The 16,822-nt window shown below is 39.9% G+C and overlaps 1 protein-coding gene across 1 annotated transcript; it reads right to left on the bottom strand.

Annotated features, from left to right (window-relative positions):
- Window positions 1-231: 231 nt before the first annotated feature.
- LOC138366713 (igE-binding protein-like) lies at window positions 232-630 on the bottom strand. Its single transcript, XM_069327987.1, has one exon. It carries the CDS (start codon window positions 628-630, stop codon window positions 232-234), a length of 399 nt encoding a protein of 132 aa, XP_069184088.1.
- Between the last annotated feature and the right edge of the window lie 16,192 nt (window positions 631-16,822).

Below are 16,822 nucleotides of genomic sequence, written 5' to 3'. Positions count from 1 at the left end.
TGTTAACATGCACATGGTTTGTGTCTTCTTGCGATCCAAGTATTCCCAAGACATAATTGGGCCCCATTTACTTTCCTAATCACAGGGCAGGGACCGTTAAAATTTACATCTAAACTTCCTCGCCTAATGGGAGAATATACTAGCACCTGGTCTCCCACCTTGAAATCTCTGGGTTTTGTTGTAATATCAAATTGGTATTTCATGATCGCCTGGGTACATACCAAATTATTTTTAGCAAACTGCCAAGCAGCAAACAGTTGTCCTCTTGTGTGACGAGATCCAATCCAACATGTTCATATTGCTCTCTGCTTCTTCCCACTGGTATCTGACCACCTCCAATGGTCCATGTACTGTGGGACCATATACAAGTTCAAATAGCAACAGGCCAAGAGATTCATTTGGAACCGACCTTATAGCGAAGAACAGGTATGGCAGGTCCTCCACCCACCGTCCTTGCTTACCGATACAATACTTCCTCATGATCTGCTTCAGAGTCTGATGGAACCTCTCTAGTGCTCCTTGGGATTCTGGATGATAGGCACTGGACGTTATGTGATGAATCCCCAAGTCCAACATCTGTTGATTGAAATATTTGGAAGTAAAGTTAGTTCCCTTATCAGTTTGTATCATTTTAGGAAGACCCTGTCTTGAGAAGAATCAAATTAGGTGTTTAACCACCACCTTAGATGTTATTGTTCGAAGGGGAAAAGCTTTAGGATACCTGTTAACTCTGTCCTGACGGTAAATAGATATTGTATCCCAGACGTAGAAGGTGGAAGGGGACCAACAATATCTAAAATTAGGTGTTCAAATGGTTTACCAATTGAGGGTATTGGGTTCAATGGAGCTTTGGGAAGTAGTTGGTTTACCTTACCAACCACCTGACAAACGTGAAAAGTTTCGCAGTGTTGTCGTACATCGTTCTTCATCCTAGGCCAATAAAAGTTCTTAGCTAGCTTGTGGAAGGTCTTAGAAATCCCGCAATGTCCTGCATATTCATTATCATGTGCCACTTCAAACAGTCTCGACCAGAATTGTGTGGGCATCACTATTTGTAGGTTACTTACATCCTTTGACTGAGGAGGTTCTCTGTGGGCACCTTCTGAACAACAACTTGTCGTCCTTGAAATATCGAGTTCCCATCTTCTAACCGGAGTCAACAAGGTCAGCCAGAACTTTCACTTGTGGGTCTCTCTCCTGTTCTGCAAGCAAAGACTCCTTACAAAGACTCTGTACACACACACACACACACACACATATATATATATATATATATATATATATATATATATATATATATATATATATATATATATATATATAATATATATATATATATATATATATATATATATATATATATATAATATATATATATATATATATATATATATATATAATATATATATATATATATATATATATATATATATATATATATATATATATAATATATATATATATATATATATATATATATATATATATATATATATATATATATATATATATATATATATATTGTCGGGGTTTCACCTCTCTTCTCTCTAGTCTGGGGTGAGCAATAGTTATGCTCAAAGTCACTCACCGTAGCCCTGCGGGTCTTCCCTCGATCCTCACGGCGCCACTGCACGCCAGGAGAGTCTCCCAGTCAATCTTAACGGCCTCTTATTAAGAAAGAGTGAGAACACGACTCGATCACATCGACTGTCGTGTGCCCTCCCCAACAATAGGGCTCTACGGTTAATCACAAGGTCGCCAACTGGTGTATTTAGGTGGTCAGTAACACCATCAGTGGACTGGTGTATTCAGTGGTAGCCTTGGCAAGGTCACACTCAAAGATCAGGAATCAGGCAGGTACTTATTGTTATCACTCTATGTTTACCAGTATAATATAGCCACAAGATCAATGGAAGGGATGATATAAACACAAAGATAGTTTTGTATTTTACTTAAAATGTATGAAAGATGTCATAAAGGCCAAACAATAATCCATAAATCAACTGATCCTGACGCGGCCGGTAATTCCCACGATTAGTATGCGATCACTAGAGGGCAACATTCTCCCCTCCTCATCAAGTGTCAAGAACAGCTGATCGCAATGGTCTCTCCGCGGGAAATTTGCTTGTTTTCTAGATTCACGCGCGCTGTTTCTTTAAATTCTCCAATATTACTAGAAACTCGCACACTCGATATTGGCACAAATAAACCGAATTACTTAGTTACACTGTACTCAGGCTCAAACAGTCTTTTCTACAATCAATTCTACAATGACTCACTGTAATGGTCGTACACTGTTATTCATCCAACAATATATTATGAAATATTAACACTGGAGTTTTCAGTACTTTCTCTCGTGGGCGATAACGCAATAATTCACTGTACTCACAAATGATTATTCACTGAATGAACATAGACATATATATGGTATATAAATCAATCATCAATACATGGAAAATAAATAGTTTCTGGGCACATAGCCTAACCTCCAAATACTGGCATAATATTATATATAATTTACCACTATATGTTCATATCAAAAATCTATAGAAAGATATACACAACACAGTAAATTTATCACTGGTTCCTGGTGCCTGTACACACCACTGATCAACATGAATATTACAAGTACTCTTGATAGTACTGTCTAGCACACTGGTGCTTTACCGTGACATGGGTGAGACTTGCTCACGACATATAAAATCCTCAGGCTAGATAATATAGCCAAATAACATAGCTAACTAAAGGGGAATGGGGAGGGAACTAGAACCACCTACTTCACCCTATCCTCCGATAAGAGTCGAGATGTAGCTCCTGGTCCTCGTGTCGGGAACGCCCCCACACTACACGTCGTCGTGTCCTACCAGAGCCTCTCGTCGTCCCACCGTTTAGCGCGTCGTCTCCGTGCCTCCTCACTGCAGGTCCGTCCTCCTTCTTGACTTTTTGAAGGTTGGAGTCGGTCTCCTGGCCGTCGTCTTCTCCCAGCAACGGCTGTCGCCTACGTCTCAGCTACAGTCGTCCGGTTTCCCCAAATAGTCCTCTCTTCCTCAGCTACCCAGTGGCTCTGTCTGCCACTACACTGTCACGAACTGGTGAATTGCCACAGACGTCTCATACGTCACTGCACGGCTTCACTGCTTCTTGCACAGCACCTGACTGGAGCACTTGTTGCTCAAATAACCGTCAATTCCCTCTTCTGGTTCAACACATGAACTAGGGAAGACTTCTCAGAGTACTGGCGGACTTCAGGTGACACGTAAATCCACGGGAGCGGGAATAACTGTCCAACTGACAGGACCATCCGTCGCACGTCCGACCTCTATGACGTGTCGTGACTGACTGCTGGCGCCAGCTCGGCGCGCTGGCTGGACCCCCTTCCATCGTGACGTCACTTTTACTATGGGAGGTTTTCATTGGCTCCCGGTGCCACATTGCTGTCGGTGACCAATCCGGTGCCACTGACGTCACACGGTTTTGGCGGGAGATCAGGGAGGTAAGCGCCATCTTGGCTCCCTAAAGGGCCTAAACCACAGGCCAAAATATCACTATTTCGCAAATTTCTCGGCTCTCCGAGAACACTTCACTCTCTCCCATATATCAAATTGTAGCCTGCAACGTAGAGAACGCTTGGGAAAAGCAGACATGACTCTTACTGCAGGCGTGGGAGAATTATAAGGGGGGGAACTCCGTCACAATATATATATATATATATGTCGTACCAAGTAGCCAGAACTCACTTTTTGGCCTACTATTCAAGGCCCGATTTGCCTAATAAGCCAAGTTTTCCTGAATTAATATATTTTTTCTATTTTTTTTCTTAGGAAATGATAAAGCTACCCATTTCATTATGTATGAGGTCAATTTTTTTTATTGTAGTTAAAATTAACGTAGATATATGACCGAACCTAACCAACCCTACCTAACCTAACCTAACCTAACCTATCTTCATAGGTTAGGTTGGGTTAGGTTGCCGAAAAAGGTAGGTTAGGTTAGGTTAGGTAGTCGAAAAAACATTAATTCATGAAAACTTGGCTTATTAGGCAAATCGGGCCTTGCATAGTAGGCTGAGAAGTGCGTTCTGGCTATTAGGTACGACATATATATATATATATATATATATATATATATATATATATATATATATATATATATATATATATATATATATATATATATATATATATATATATATCAGTATATTTTGGTAGCAGTCTTTCCTGTAGACATATATTATTAAATATGACCGAAAAAGTAAGATTAATAATTCTAACACGAATTTTCTCATTCTTTTGTACATTTCTTTTCACTGTTGGAGGTAATTCAAAAATCAATTCTCCAAAATTCATTTTTATTTCTAGTCTGACGTGACACTTGAGCGCGTTTCGTAAAACTTATTGCATTTTCAAAGACTTTAGTTTAAACATACACAACTGAATAGAACTTACACATCTCCGATTTGTTTATATCTACATTTGAGTGAGGTGGATGGGGTGAGGTGGTATTTAATAAGGTATTAATTTCATCAACACAAGACAGAACACGAAACAATGGGTATTGAATAGAAGTGATTGTAGAAAACCTATTGGTCCATATTTCTTGATGCTTCTAAATTGGAGCGGAGTCTTGAGGTGGGTAGAATATAGTTGTGCATTAATTGGCTGTTGATTGCTGGTGGTGACTTCTTGATGTGTAGTGCCTCGCAAACGTCAAGCCGCCTGCAATCGCTGTATCTATCGATGATTTCTGTGTTGTTTACTAGGATTTCTCTGGCGATGGTTTGGTTGTGGGAAGAGATTATATGTTCCTTAATGGAGCCCTGTTGCTTATGCATCGTTAAACGCCTAGAAAAAGATGTTGTTGTCTTGCCTATATACTGGGTTTTTTGGAGCTTACAGTCCCCAAGAGGGCATTTGAAGGCATAGACGACGTTGATCTCTTTTAAAGCGTTCTGTTTTGTGTCTGGAGAGTTTCTCATGAGTATGCTGGCCGTTTTTCTGGTTTTATAGTAAATCGTCAGTTGTATCCTCTGATTTTTGTCTGTAGGGATAACGTTTCTATTAACAATGTCTTTCAGGACCCTTTCCTCCGTTTTATGAGCTGTGGAAAAGAAGATCCTGTAAAATAGTCTAATAGGGGGTATAGGTGTTGTGTTGGTTGTCTCTTCAGAGGTTGCATGGCGTTTCACTTTCCTTCTTATGATGTCTTCGACGAAACCATTGGAGAAGCCGTTGTTGACTAGGACCTGCCTTACCCTACAGAGTTCTTCGTCGACTTGCTTCCATTCTGAGCTGTGGCTGAGAGCACGGTCGACATATGCGTTAACAACACTCTTCTTGTACCTATCTGGGCAGTCGCTTTTGGCATTTAGGCACATTCCTATGTTCGTTTCCTTAATGTAGACTGCAGTGTGGAAACCTCCACTCTTTTCCATGACTGTTACATCTAGAAAGGGCAGCTTCCCATCCTTTTCCATCTCGTAAGTGAAACGCAGCACGGAACTCCGCTCAAATGCCTCCTTCAGCTCCTGCAGATGTCTGACATCAGGTACCTGTGTAAAAATGTCTTCAACATACCTGCAGTATTTGGCCGGTTTCAAGTTCATGTCGACTAAGACTTTTTGCTCGATGGTACCCATGTAGAAGTTTGCAAACAGGACACCTAGGGGAGAACCCATGGCGACCCCATCTACTTGCTTATACATGTGCCCATCCGGGCTCAAGAAGGGTGCCTCTTTAGTACAAGCTTGGAGTAGTTTCCTTAGGATATTTTCTGGTATGTCAAGAGGAGTACAGGCTGGATCACGATACACTCTGTCGGCTATCATCCCGATTGTCTCGTCCACTGGTACGTTGGTGAACAGCGATTCTACGTCCAACGAGGCTCTTATTGCTGTGGCCCGTGTGCCCCGCAGTAAGTCAACAAATTCCTTTGGCGACTTCAGGCTGAAGGCGCAAGGGACATAAGGAGTCAGCAGGCCGTTGAGTCGCTTCGCTAGTCTGTACGTGGGTGTTGGTATCTGGCTAATGATTGGCCGAAGTGGGTTTCCAGGCTTGTGTGTCTTGACATTTTCATACGCATATCCAGGTTTATATTCCCCAATAATCTTTGGCAGGTGGAGTCCTGATTTCTTGGCGTTCACAGTTTCGATTAGTTTGTTGACCTTTGCTTTCAATTCGGCTGTAGTGTCCTTCGTTACCCTTTGGAATTTAGTTTGGTCAGAGAGTATGAGGTTCATTTTCGTCAGATATTCGTCTTTTTTAAGAATGACGTATATTGGCGACTAGTCAACTCTCCTGACAACTATCTACTTGTTCTCACGAAGGCTTTTGGCTGCCGCTTTGAGCTCGGGGGACAGTATGGTGCTTCTGTAATTGCCTCGATTCTTTCCTCCTTCCGCAATATGTTCTGCTTGTAAGGTATCTTTGGTAGTGACCTTCTTTTGTGTCTCGAGGTCGAATATGTCGTCCAACAGAATTTCCAACTCCACTTTCCGGGCCATCTCACTCGGTCTGGACATAACGTGACAGTTTATGCCCAGATTTAGGAGAGTGACTTGGTCCTCAGTGAGGTTAATTCCTGCAAGGTTCAGGAAGCCATCTCTTGGTCGTGGAATTGCCATAGGTCCTCCATAAAACGTTGTTAGTTTCTTGATAACTTGTTTCTTGATAGACAACAAAACGCAACTACTTCATGCTACGAACGAGTGGAGAAATAGCAACATCGACGAAAGTATCCGTACCCGCATTGAACAACACCTCGACATCCTCACAGACCGACATCACCTCAGCACTGAAACAAGGATTATCAAGAAACTAACAACGTTATATGGAGGACCTATGGCAATTCCACGACCAAGAGATGGCTTCCTGAACCTTGCAGAAATTAACCTCACTGAGGACCAAGTCACTCTCCTAAATTACAGAAGCACCATACTGTCCCCCGAGCTCAAAGCGGCAGCCAAAAGCCTTCGTGAGAACAAGGAGATAGTTGTCAGGAGAGGTGACAAGTCGCCAATATACGTCATTCTTAAAAAAGACGAATATCTGGCGAAAATGAACCTCATACTCTCTGACCAAACTAAATTCCAAGTAAATATATATATATATATATATATATATATATATATATATATATATATATATATATATATATATATATATATATATATATATCACGAAAATAAACACGTGATTAAGAATGTGACAATGTCAGACCACGGAGGAAAAATGAAACAGGAAATTTCCTTAAGTACTTCCGTATATTAAATACACCTTCTGAAGATGTATTTAATATACGAAAGTACTTAAGGAAATTTCCTGTTTCATTTTTCCTCCGTGGTCTGACATTGTCATATATATATATATATATATATATATATATATATATATATATATATATATATATATATATATATATATATATATATGTCGTACCTAATAGCCAGAACGCACTTCTCATCCTACTATGCAAGGCCCGATTTGCCTAATAAGCCAAGTTTTCCTGAATGAATATATTTTCTCTATTTTTTTTCTTATGAAATGATAAAGCTACCTATTTCATTATGTATGAGGTCAATTTGTTTTTATTGGAGTTAAAATTAACGTTGATATATGACCGAACCTAACCAACCCTACCTAACCTAACCTAACCTATCTTTATAGGTTAGGTTAGGTTAGGTAGCCGAAAACGTTAGGTTAGGTTAGGTTAGGTAGGTTAGGTAGTCGAAAAACAATTAATTCATGAAAACTTGGCTTATTAGGCAAATCGGGCCTTGCATTGTAGGCTGAGAAGTGCGTTCTGGCTACTAGGTACGACATATATATATATATATATATATATATATATATATATATATATATATATATATATATATATATATATATATATATATATATATATATATATATATATACATATATATGTCGTACCTAGTAGCCAGAACGCACTTCTCAGCCTACTATGCAAGGCCTGATTTACCTAATAAGCCAAGTTTTCCTGAATAAATATATTTTCTCTAATTTTTTTTCTTATGAAATGATAAAGCTACCCATTTCATTATGTATGAGGTTAATTTTTTTTTATTGGAGTCAAAATTAACGTAGATATATGACGAAACCTATCCAACCCTACCTAACCTAACTTAACCTATCTTTATAGGTTAGGTTAGGTTAGGTTGCCAAAAAAGTTAGGTTAGGTTAGGTAGGTTAGGTTGTCGGAAAAAACATTAATTCATGAAAACTTGGCTTATTAGGCAAATCGGGCCTTGCATAGTAGGCTGAGAAGTGAGTTCTGGCTACTAGGTACGACATATATATTGTGACGATAATCTCTTTCAAGACAGATTGAGCTTGCTCTTCCCTATCTAAAGTTACGTTTATTCTACAAGTATAAGATGCTACATTGAAGATACGTCCACCAGTAGCACAAAACGTTTTGACCAGGAGGCAAAACGTACCCTAAACCCCCAACTCCACACTCCCTCCACGCCAGCTCGTCATCAACCAGCCAACTACCCATCCCAGCCTGCCTGCTCCTGATTGGTGACTCGCTGACTGCACACCTGCACACTGCACCTCAGCGCCATCTACCTGAGTCGATGTCTGAGCTTCAACCAGCCATCAACTTCAGAATGTTCTTTGTGCTCTAAGAGTTGACATCTCTCTCTGGCATACTAAGCTCTTTGGCTCTGTATACTAAGGGAGGTCTCAGCCATAGCCAATATTCTCAGCACCTGATTATTTTTCACTGTATATTTATATTATTGTAGAGTAAACTTCATCCCTATTAATCATTTATGTTATATTGTTTTTTTGACTTGTTTAATTGCACTGTTCATTACCACGGGACTTATCTTTATTTTTATTTGTGTTTAAAGTATATTAAAGTTTCATTGTTCATACTTTGTGTTTTACGTGTTCCTCCCTCTTACTTACCACAGACAACAGGCAAGCAGTCTATCTTTTTTTTTTGTAAATGTGACAGGCATTGACACCTGCCATTGGAGGACTGCCGAACATCTACACTCCAACACTTTCCCATCACATTTAATGGGGACCTGTCCGGGAGCTTCACTCAGGTACTAGTAATAGAACATCAATATGTGGTAAGCGTACTTGGCTTTGATACAGTTGCTTTTCAATATTTTCATTACTTTTCATATTTATATGGTGCTGTGTGTATTGTGCATTCCGAGAGTAGCATATAGTGAGTGTGAGATAACTTTGGATTACGTGGTGACTGTAGGCCTCAGTCATTCTCTTAATTGGGCATCCCTCCCTCAGTGTTATTACTCGTGTTTACCACCTTTTGTCCCTAGGATATTTCTCACATTATCGGCAGATCATCATTGTGATACCTTGGTACTTTGGTTTGTCTTCGGGTCAAAGCATCCTTTCTTCTGCAATCCGACCGAAGGAGGATACAGAGAGCCATAGTTACTCTAGCACGGACTACGTTGCTGAGTTGGGACCTCAGCACCAGTTCTCGTCACCAGTTGACACTCGCACCCCTACACGTCGGTCAGAGATGATGATATTTACTTAGGTAGGGAATTAGCTTTCTTTTTTCAGAGCACAAAGTTCGCTAATTCTGTAAGTATCATATTTCATTTAGTGGGAAACCCTTGCTTATGTCCTATAGAGACTCGGCAAGGTATTCCTACATTCTTGGACTACCAAATTCACTTTTGGAGCAATTAAATGTTTCATTTGTTTTAGAAACTCAGTTTCACTTATTTAGTAGGATTTTCTTGCCCTTATTCTCTTACAATGAGTACCGGGTACAAGATTTCCTGCGATTTTGATTGACTAATCATTTACCATCCTAAAATTAACGTTAATTGTTAAAGATTAAAATTCCACAGGATAGTTACCAGTTGCCACGTTATCCTGTTTCTGACATTTACCATATCACAACTATATGAGTTGTACATTTATTTGCTATCTTTCACCATGTTTCGTCTCCAAGCTTTTCGTAACGATCCAGCAGGTGAAATAGGGACCTTATGTCGTGCCAAGAGGACTGAATTACAAGCTCTTGCCCACGAGTATCAACTAGAGGTTCCCCAAGGAGCCAACAAAAATGACTTGCACAACTTATTAATGGATCACCTCTTAGATGAAGGGAAGATTGACTCTGAAACTCACGAAACTCATTCTATTGCAGATAAAAATGCTCTGGCAACTATGAAACTCAAACTCGAACTCGCAAAGCTCGAGAGGGAGCAACAACAAGAAGCTATCCACATGAGAGAAAGAGAGGCTGCCCTGGCGAAAGAAGCTCTAAAAATGAGGAAAGAAGAATCTGCAATAAGAAAAGAAGAGCAGGAAAGAGAGGCTGCAATGAGGAAAGAAGAGCAAGAACGTGAGATGGTCCTATTCAGAGAGTGTGAGCGAGTACAGCTTGAAGCAAAACAACGCCACCTGGAGATACAACGCGAGCATGACAAACCGCAAGCGGCTATGGCTATAGAATGTCATCAACAAGAACTCACGTTGAAAACTACATATCACACTCAACGCCAGCAAGCTACCGCTAGTCTTCCGGTAAGTTTCAATATCTCCCATGCAAGTAAGTTAATGCCACCATTCGTTGAGACAGAGATTGATGTCTTTTTTACCACCTTTGAGACCCTAGCTAATAAACTTAGCTGGCCTGCTGATCAATGGTCTACCTTCTCAGAGTGCATCTCACAGGTAGAGCTGCAGTTACTCTCAGTACCTTATCGTCTGAGAATGACTACCAGACCCTGAAGCAAGCAGTTTTGGGCGCCTACCTTCTCTCCACCGAAAGCTACAAACGAATATTCCGTGATCATCTTAAGGCAAGTACCACCACCTTTCTAGAATTTGCCAATACCAAGAAAAGATATTTCATGAAATAGTTGGAAGAAGCACATGTCTCTACATTTTCAGAACTCGTCAACCTCATGCTAGTTGAGGAATTCTTGAGACGTGTTCCCCCTTCCGTCCGTTTATATTTAGCAGATAAAGAAGAAACCGACTACATCAAATGTGCGAAGTCGGCTGACACCTACAGCCTCATCCACCGGCTGACACCAGAACCACCTTCCAGTAAGAAGTCTTGGTACAGTTACGATAAAGTGAGTACAGATCAAGCGAGCTCACAATTGTATTGTAAGTATTGCAAACTCTATGGACATACCATAGATAGATGTGGGAAGGCTCAATACAAAAGCAATGAATCTACTAAACCCAAACCGACTCCTCCTAAGTCCAGTAAGCCTGTGATGAATGTTGGTGTTCCTGTTAATGATCTTTCTCTCTTCAGCAAACACCTGTATCCTGGAACTGTCTCTACCAACGGTATAGATTCGGAGGGACGTTTCAAATTGAAGATCTTGAGGGACACAGCGGCTCTTCAGTCAATAATATTGAAATCAGCTGTGCCTATTGAAATCAGCTGTGCCTAACATCGCCTACACAGGGGAAACCGTCCTTATCACTGACCTCACTGCTACTACTCCGTATCCACTCGCCAGAGTCCACCTGGATTGTCCCTTCGTGACCGGTGAAGTCCAAGTCGCCATCAGGGAAAAGCCTTTTCCCATGCCTGGAGTGCAACTTCTCCTGGGCAACGACTTGGCAGAAGACCTGCAACCGTCCAACCTGATTATCACGAACAAACCCCAGGTGTGTACCTCTGTAATGGATAATCCCATCTTTGAATATGTTCCAGAAAAGTTCCAAGAAAGTGACGAAGTTTCTTCTCCGGTTTTGGTGACCACCCGTGCACAAGCTGCACGCCCGCAACTAGCTGATTCTACTGCTACCGCTGTCCCTCAAGACCCTCAGAATCTACCCCCCAAATCTTACCAGCTTGGAGTTCCGTAAGTTACAGAGGGAAGATCAATCATTAACACCATTATTCTTCCAGGCTGAGACTCAACCTGACAGTATCCCTGGGTTCTTCCTAGAGAATGAGTTGCTCTACCGCAGGTACAGACCCAGTAAGCTGAAGGAGGATGATGACTGGGCCAATGTCGAACAACTAGTGATTCCCACCAGCCTACGGCCCGATATTCTACACCTGGCCCGCGGAGCTCTTTCTCACTATGGTTTTAACAAAACCTACCACGGAATCAGACAAGACTACTACTGGCCAGGTATGGTAAAAGACGTAAAAAAGTACGTGCAACAGTGTCACACATGTCAGTTGGCAGGTAAACCTAACATCTCTATTCCCCAGGCTCCATTAAATCCCATCCAGGTGCCTGCGGAACCTTTCCACAGACTCATCATAGACTGTGTTGGTCCTTTTCCCCGGACCAGTTCTGGCAACGCCTATATACTAACTATCATGTGTCCTACGATCAGATTCCCCATAGCAGTTCCAGTAAAGAACATTACGGCTGCCAGTGTGGTGAAACACCTATTGAAGATCTTCACCCAGTATGGATTTCCAAGAGAGGTTCAAAGTGACTGTGGCATCAACTTCACCAGTGATCTCTTCAAGAAGACACTGGAGGAGTTCAACATCACACAGGTACTGTCCAGCCCCTATCATCCTGCTTCACAGGGTTCTCTTGAACGTAGTCATCAGACTATTAAAGCACTCCTAAAGAAATTCTGCAATGACACTATGAAGGACTGGGATAAACAACTTGATCTCATTATGTGCATTTTCAGAAGTCTCCCCAATGAGTCTCTAGGAGTATCTCCTTATGAGATGCTCTACGGACGTAAGTGCCGTACTCCTCTCAAAGCTTTTAAAGACTCTCTACGTAATGCCACCTTCAGTGACCCTCAAAATGTGCCCCAGTTTCTTCAAAACTTAAAACACATTCTAGAGAGAGTACGTAAATTTGCTAATGACAATCTATTGAAAGCTCAGGAGAGGATGAAGACTCATTTTGACCAACGCAGCAAACTAAGGAAATTTGAACCAGGAGACTTCGTGTTGGCATACTTTCCTATCCCAGGTTCTCCATTGCAAAACAAGTTTTCAGGACCTTACCGCATCAAGGAGTGCAGAAACAACCACAACTACGTTCTTGAGACTCCAGATAGGCGGCGGAAGACCCAGTTGTGCCACGTCAACCTCCTGAAGAAGTATCAAGGTACTCCCCCTACTGTGTTGGTATCATTATCCACCTTTAAAGGTCCATACCTCCACAGTGAGACCTTCCCTGCTTCTCCTCCCGAAGGCACTAACACTGAGTCAGTGCCTTCCAACTCGGAAATCCTTAATGATCTTCATACCTATTTGCAGGACAGTAATAGTGCTCCTCTCATCAGAATCTTCAAGGAACCTCAAAAGTTGTTCAGCGATGATCCACAGGAGTGTAATGTGGTTCAGCACGACATCCAGCTACTCCCTGACACCCGACCGATTCGTCAACCTTTCTTCACTCTGAGAAGGTAGACCATTGATCTGCAGGCCAGCTAAGTTTATTGCTAGGGTCTCAAAAGTGGTGAAAAAGACATCAATCTCTGTCTCAACGAATGGTGGCATTAACTTACTTGCATGGGAGATATTGAAACTTACGGGAAGACTAGCGGTAGCTTGTTGGCGTTGAGTGTATTGTGCAGCTTCCAACGCGAGTTCTTGTTGACGACATGCTATAGCCATATCGGCTTGCTTCTTGTCATGCTCGAGTTGTATCTCCAGGTGACGTTGTTTTGCTTCAAGCTGTACTCGCTCTCGCTCTTTGAGTAGGGTCATCTCGTGTTCTTGTTGTTCTTTCTTTATGGCAGCCTCACGTTCTTGTTCTTTTTTCCTGATTGCAGCTTCTTCTTTCCTCAGTGAGGCCTCGCGTTCCCTCATTTGGAGAGCTTCTGTCTGTTGCTCCCGCTCGAGCTTTGCAAGTTCGAGCTTGAGTTTCATAGTTGCCTGAGCATGTTTATCTGCAATAGAATAATTTTCGTGAGGTTGCATGGCGTTTCACTTTCCTTCTTATGATGTCATGGCGTTTCACTTTCCTTCTTATGGTGTCATGGCGTTTCACTTTCCTTCTTATGATGTCTTCTTTTGTCATGCATCCTCTGAAGAGACAACTAACACAACACCTATACCCCCTATTAGACTATTTTACAGGAACTTCTTTTCCACAGCTCATAAAACGGAGGAAAGGGTCCTGAAAGATATTGTTAATAGAAACGTTGTCCCTACAGACAAAAATCAGAAGATGCAACTGACGATTTACTATAAAACCAAAAAAACGGCCAGCTTACTCATGAGAAACTCTCCAGACACAAAACAGAACGCTTTAAAAGAGACCAACGTCGTCTATGCCTTCAAATGCCCTCTTGGGGACTGTAAGCCTCAAAAAACTCAGTATATAGGCAAGACAACAACATCTCTTTCCAGGCGTTTAATGATGCATAAGCAACAGGGCTCCATTAAGGAACATATAATCTCTTCCCACAACCAAACCATCACCAGAGAAATCTTAGCAAACAACACAGAAATCATCGACAGATACAGCGATAGCAGGCGGCTTGACATCTGCGAGGCACTACACATCAAGAAGTCAACACCAGCAATCAACAGCCAATTAATGCACAACTATATTCTACCCACTTCAAGACTCCGCTCCAATATAGAAGCATCAAGAAATATGGGCCAATAGGCCCTCAGCAATTACTTCCATTCCTACCTTCAATACCCATTATTTCGTGTTTTATCTTGTGTTGAAAGTTTGTTTTCACCTCAGCCAAAACTGTTGTAACATATCACCTCCACCAAATGCAGGTATAAAAAATCGAAGATGTTTAAGCTCTATTCAGTTATAGTTCAGTTGTGTGTGTGTAAACTAAAGTCTTTAAAAATGTAATAAGTTTTACGAAACGCGCTCAAGTGTCGCGTCAGACTAGAAATAAAAATGAATTTTGGAGAATTGATTTTTCAATTACCATCAACAGTGAAATGAAACATAAGAAAGATCGAGAAAATTCGTGTTAGAATTATTAATCTTACTTTTTCAGTCATATTTAATAATATATATATATATATATATATATATATATATATATATATATATATAAATATAACTATATATATATATATATATATATATATATATATATATATATATATATATATATATATATATATATATATATATATATATACATCAACTTATTCCGTCCACTTGGTGTAGTGTGCACTACAGCTCCTTTGTTAACTTATTCCGTCCACTTGGTGTTGTATGCACTACAGCCCCTTTGTTAACTTACATTAATGTTTTTGTGATCATTGTTGCATATATATATATATATATATATATATATATATATATATATATATATATATATATATATATATATATATATATATATATATATATATATATATTCAAACAAGCCTGAATGGTCCCCAGGACAATATACAACTGAAAACTCACACCCCAGAAGTGACTCGAACCCATACTGCCAGGAGCAACGCAACTGGTATGTACAGGGACGCCTTAATCCGCTTGACCATCATGACCGGACAAAAGGAAGTGATAGCCTAAGCTATTTGAACCACTTCCCCACCGGCACTCGGATAGTAATCTTGGGCATAGCATTTTATCAAATCACCTCATTCTTTGGGGTTACATGTGAGGAACACAAATGCAAACAAGCCTTGATGGTCAAGCGGATTAAGGCGTCCCTGTACATACCAGTTGCGTTGCTCCTGGCAGTAAGGGTTCGAGTCACTTCTGGGGTGTGAGTTTTCAGATATATATATATATATATATATATATATATATATATATATATATATATATATATAATATATATATATATATTATTAAATATGACCGAAAAAGTAAGATTAATAATTCTAACACGAATTTTCTCAATCTTTCGTACATTTGTTTTCACTGTTGAAGGTAAATCAAAAATCAATTCTCCAAAATTCATTTTTATTTCTAGTCTAAGAAGTCTAGTCTATTTCTAGTCTAGACTAGAAATAAAAATGAATTTTGGAGAATTGATTTTTGATTTACCTTCAACAGTGAAAACAAATGTACGAAAGATTGAGAAAATTCGTGTTAGAATTATTAATCTTACTTTTTCGGTCATATTTAATAATATATATATATATATATATATATATATATATATATATATATATATATATATATATATATATATATATATATATATATATATATATATATATATATATATATATATATATATATATATATATATATATATATATATATATATATATAAGGTGAACTTATCCTTTATGGTCATTTAAAAATTATCGGCCACAGGGAAGAATTTTGCATAATTTATTGGTTTATTGGAGCACCACGGAAGAAAACCTGAGGAAGTGAATATGGAAGGAGTCCTATCGATTAACTTTTTGTAGTTTAATTTTAAATTTATTTTTTACTACCTTATTTAGTTTTTGTGCAACTGACTTATTATTTCGGGGCTTTTTAGTGTCCCCGCGGCCCGGTCCTTGACCAGGCCTCCACCCCCAGGAAGCAGCCCATGACAGCTGACTAACACCTAGGTACCTATTTTACTGCTAGGTAACAGGGGCATAGGGTGAAAGAAACTCTGCCCATTGTTTCTCGCCGGCGCCTGGGATCGGACCCAGGACCACAGGATCACAAGTCCAGCGTGCTGTCCGCTCGGCCGACCGGCTCCTTTAATAAACATTAAACATTGTAATAAACATTATACAATATACAACATGAAATATGCAATAGGTTACATTCAGAATAAGATAAAACTGAAGAGTTTACCAAGTACGTGTTTGTTGATGTGGAATGTTTACAAACTTAAACAGTTTTACACTAGTTATAAGTGGAATAGTTTTTACAATATCTACATTAATAAGTTAACAAAGGGGCTGT

This window comes from Procambarus clarkii, chromosome 20 (genome assembly GCF_040958095.1).
Source record: "Procambarus clarkii isolate CNS0578487 chromosome 20, FALCON_Pclarkii_2.0, whole genome shotgun sequence".
Lineage (NCBI taxonomy): Eukaryota > Metazoa > Arthropoda > Malacostraca > Decapoda > Cambaridae > Procambarus > Procambarus clarkii.
The sequence above is the reverse complement of the archived record's forward strand: the minus strand, read 5'-3'. Positions and strand labels throughout refer to the sequence as shown.

Bases quoted from the DNA above. Each gene is read 5' to 3' on its own strand.
- LOC138366713 (XM_069327987.1), bottom strand. From the start codon at position 630: ATGATACAAACTGATAAGGGAACTAACTTTACTTCCAAATATTTCAAT.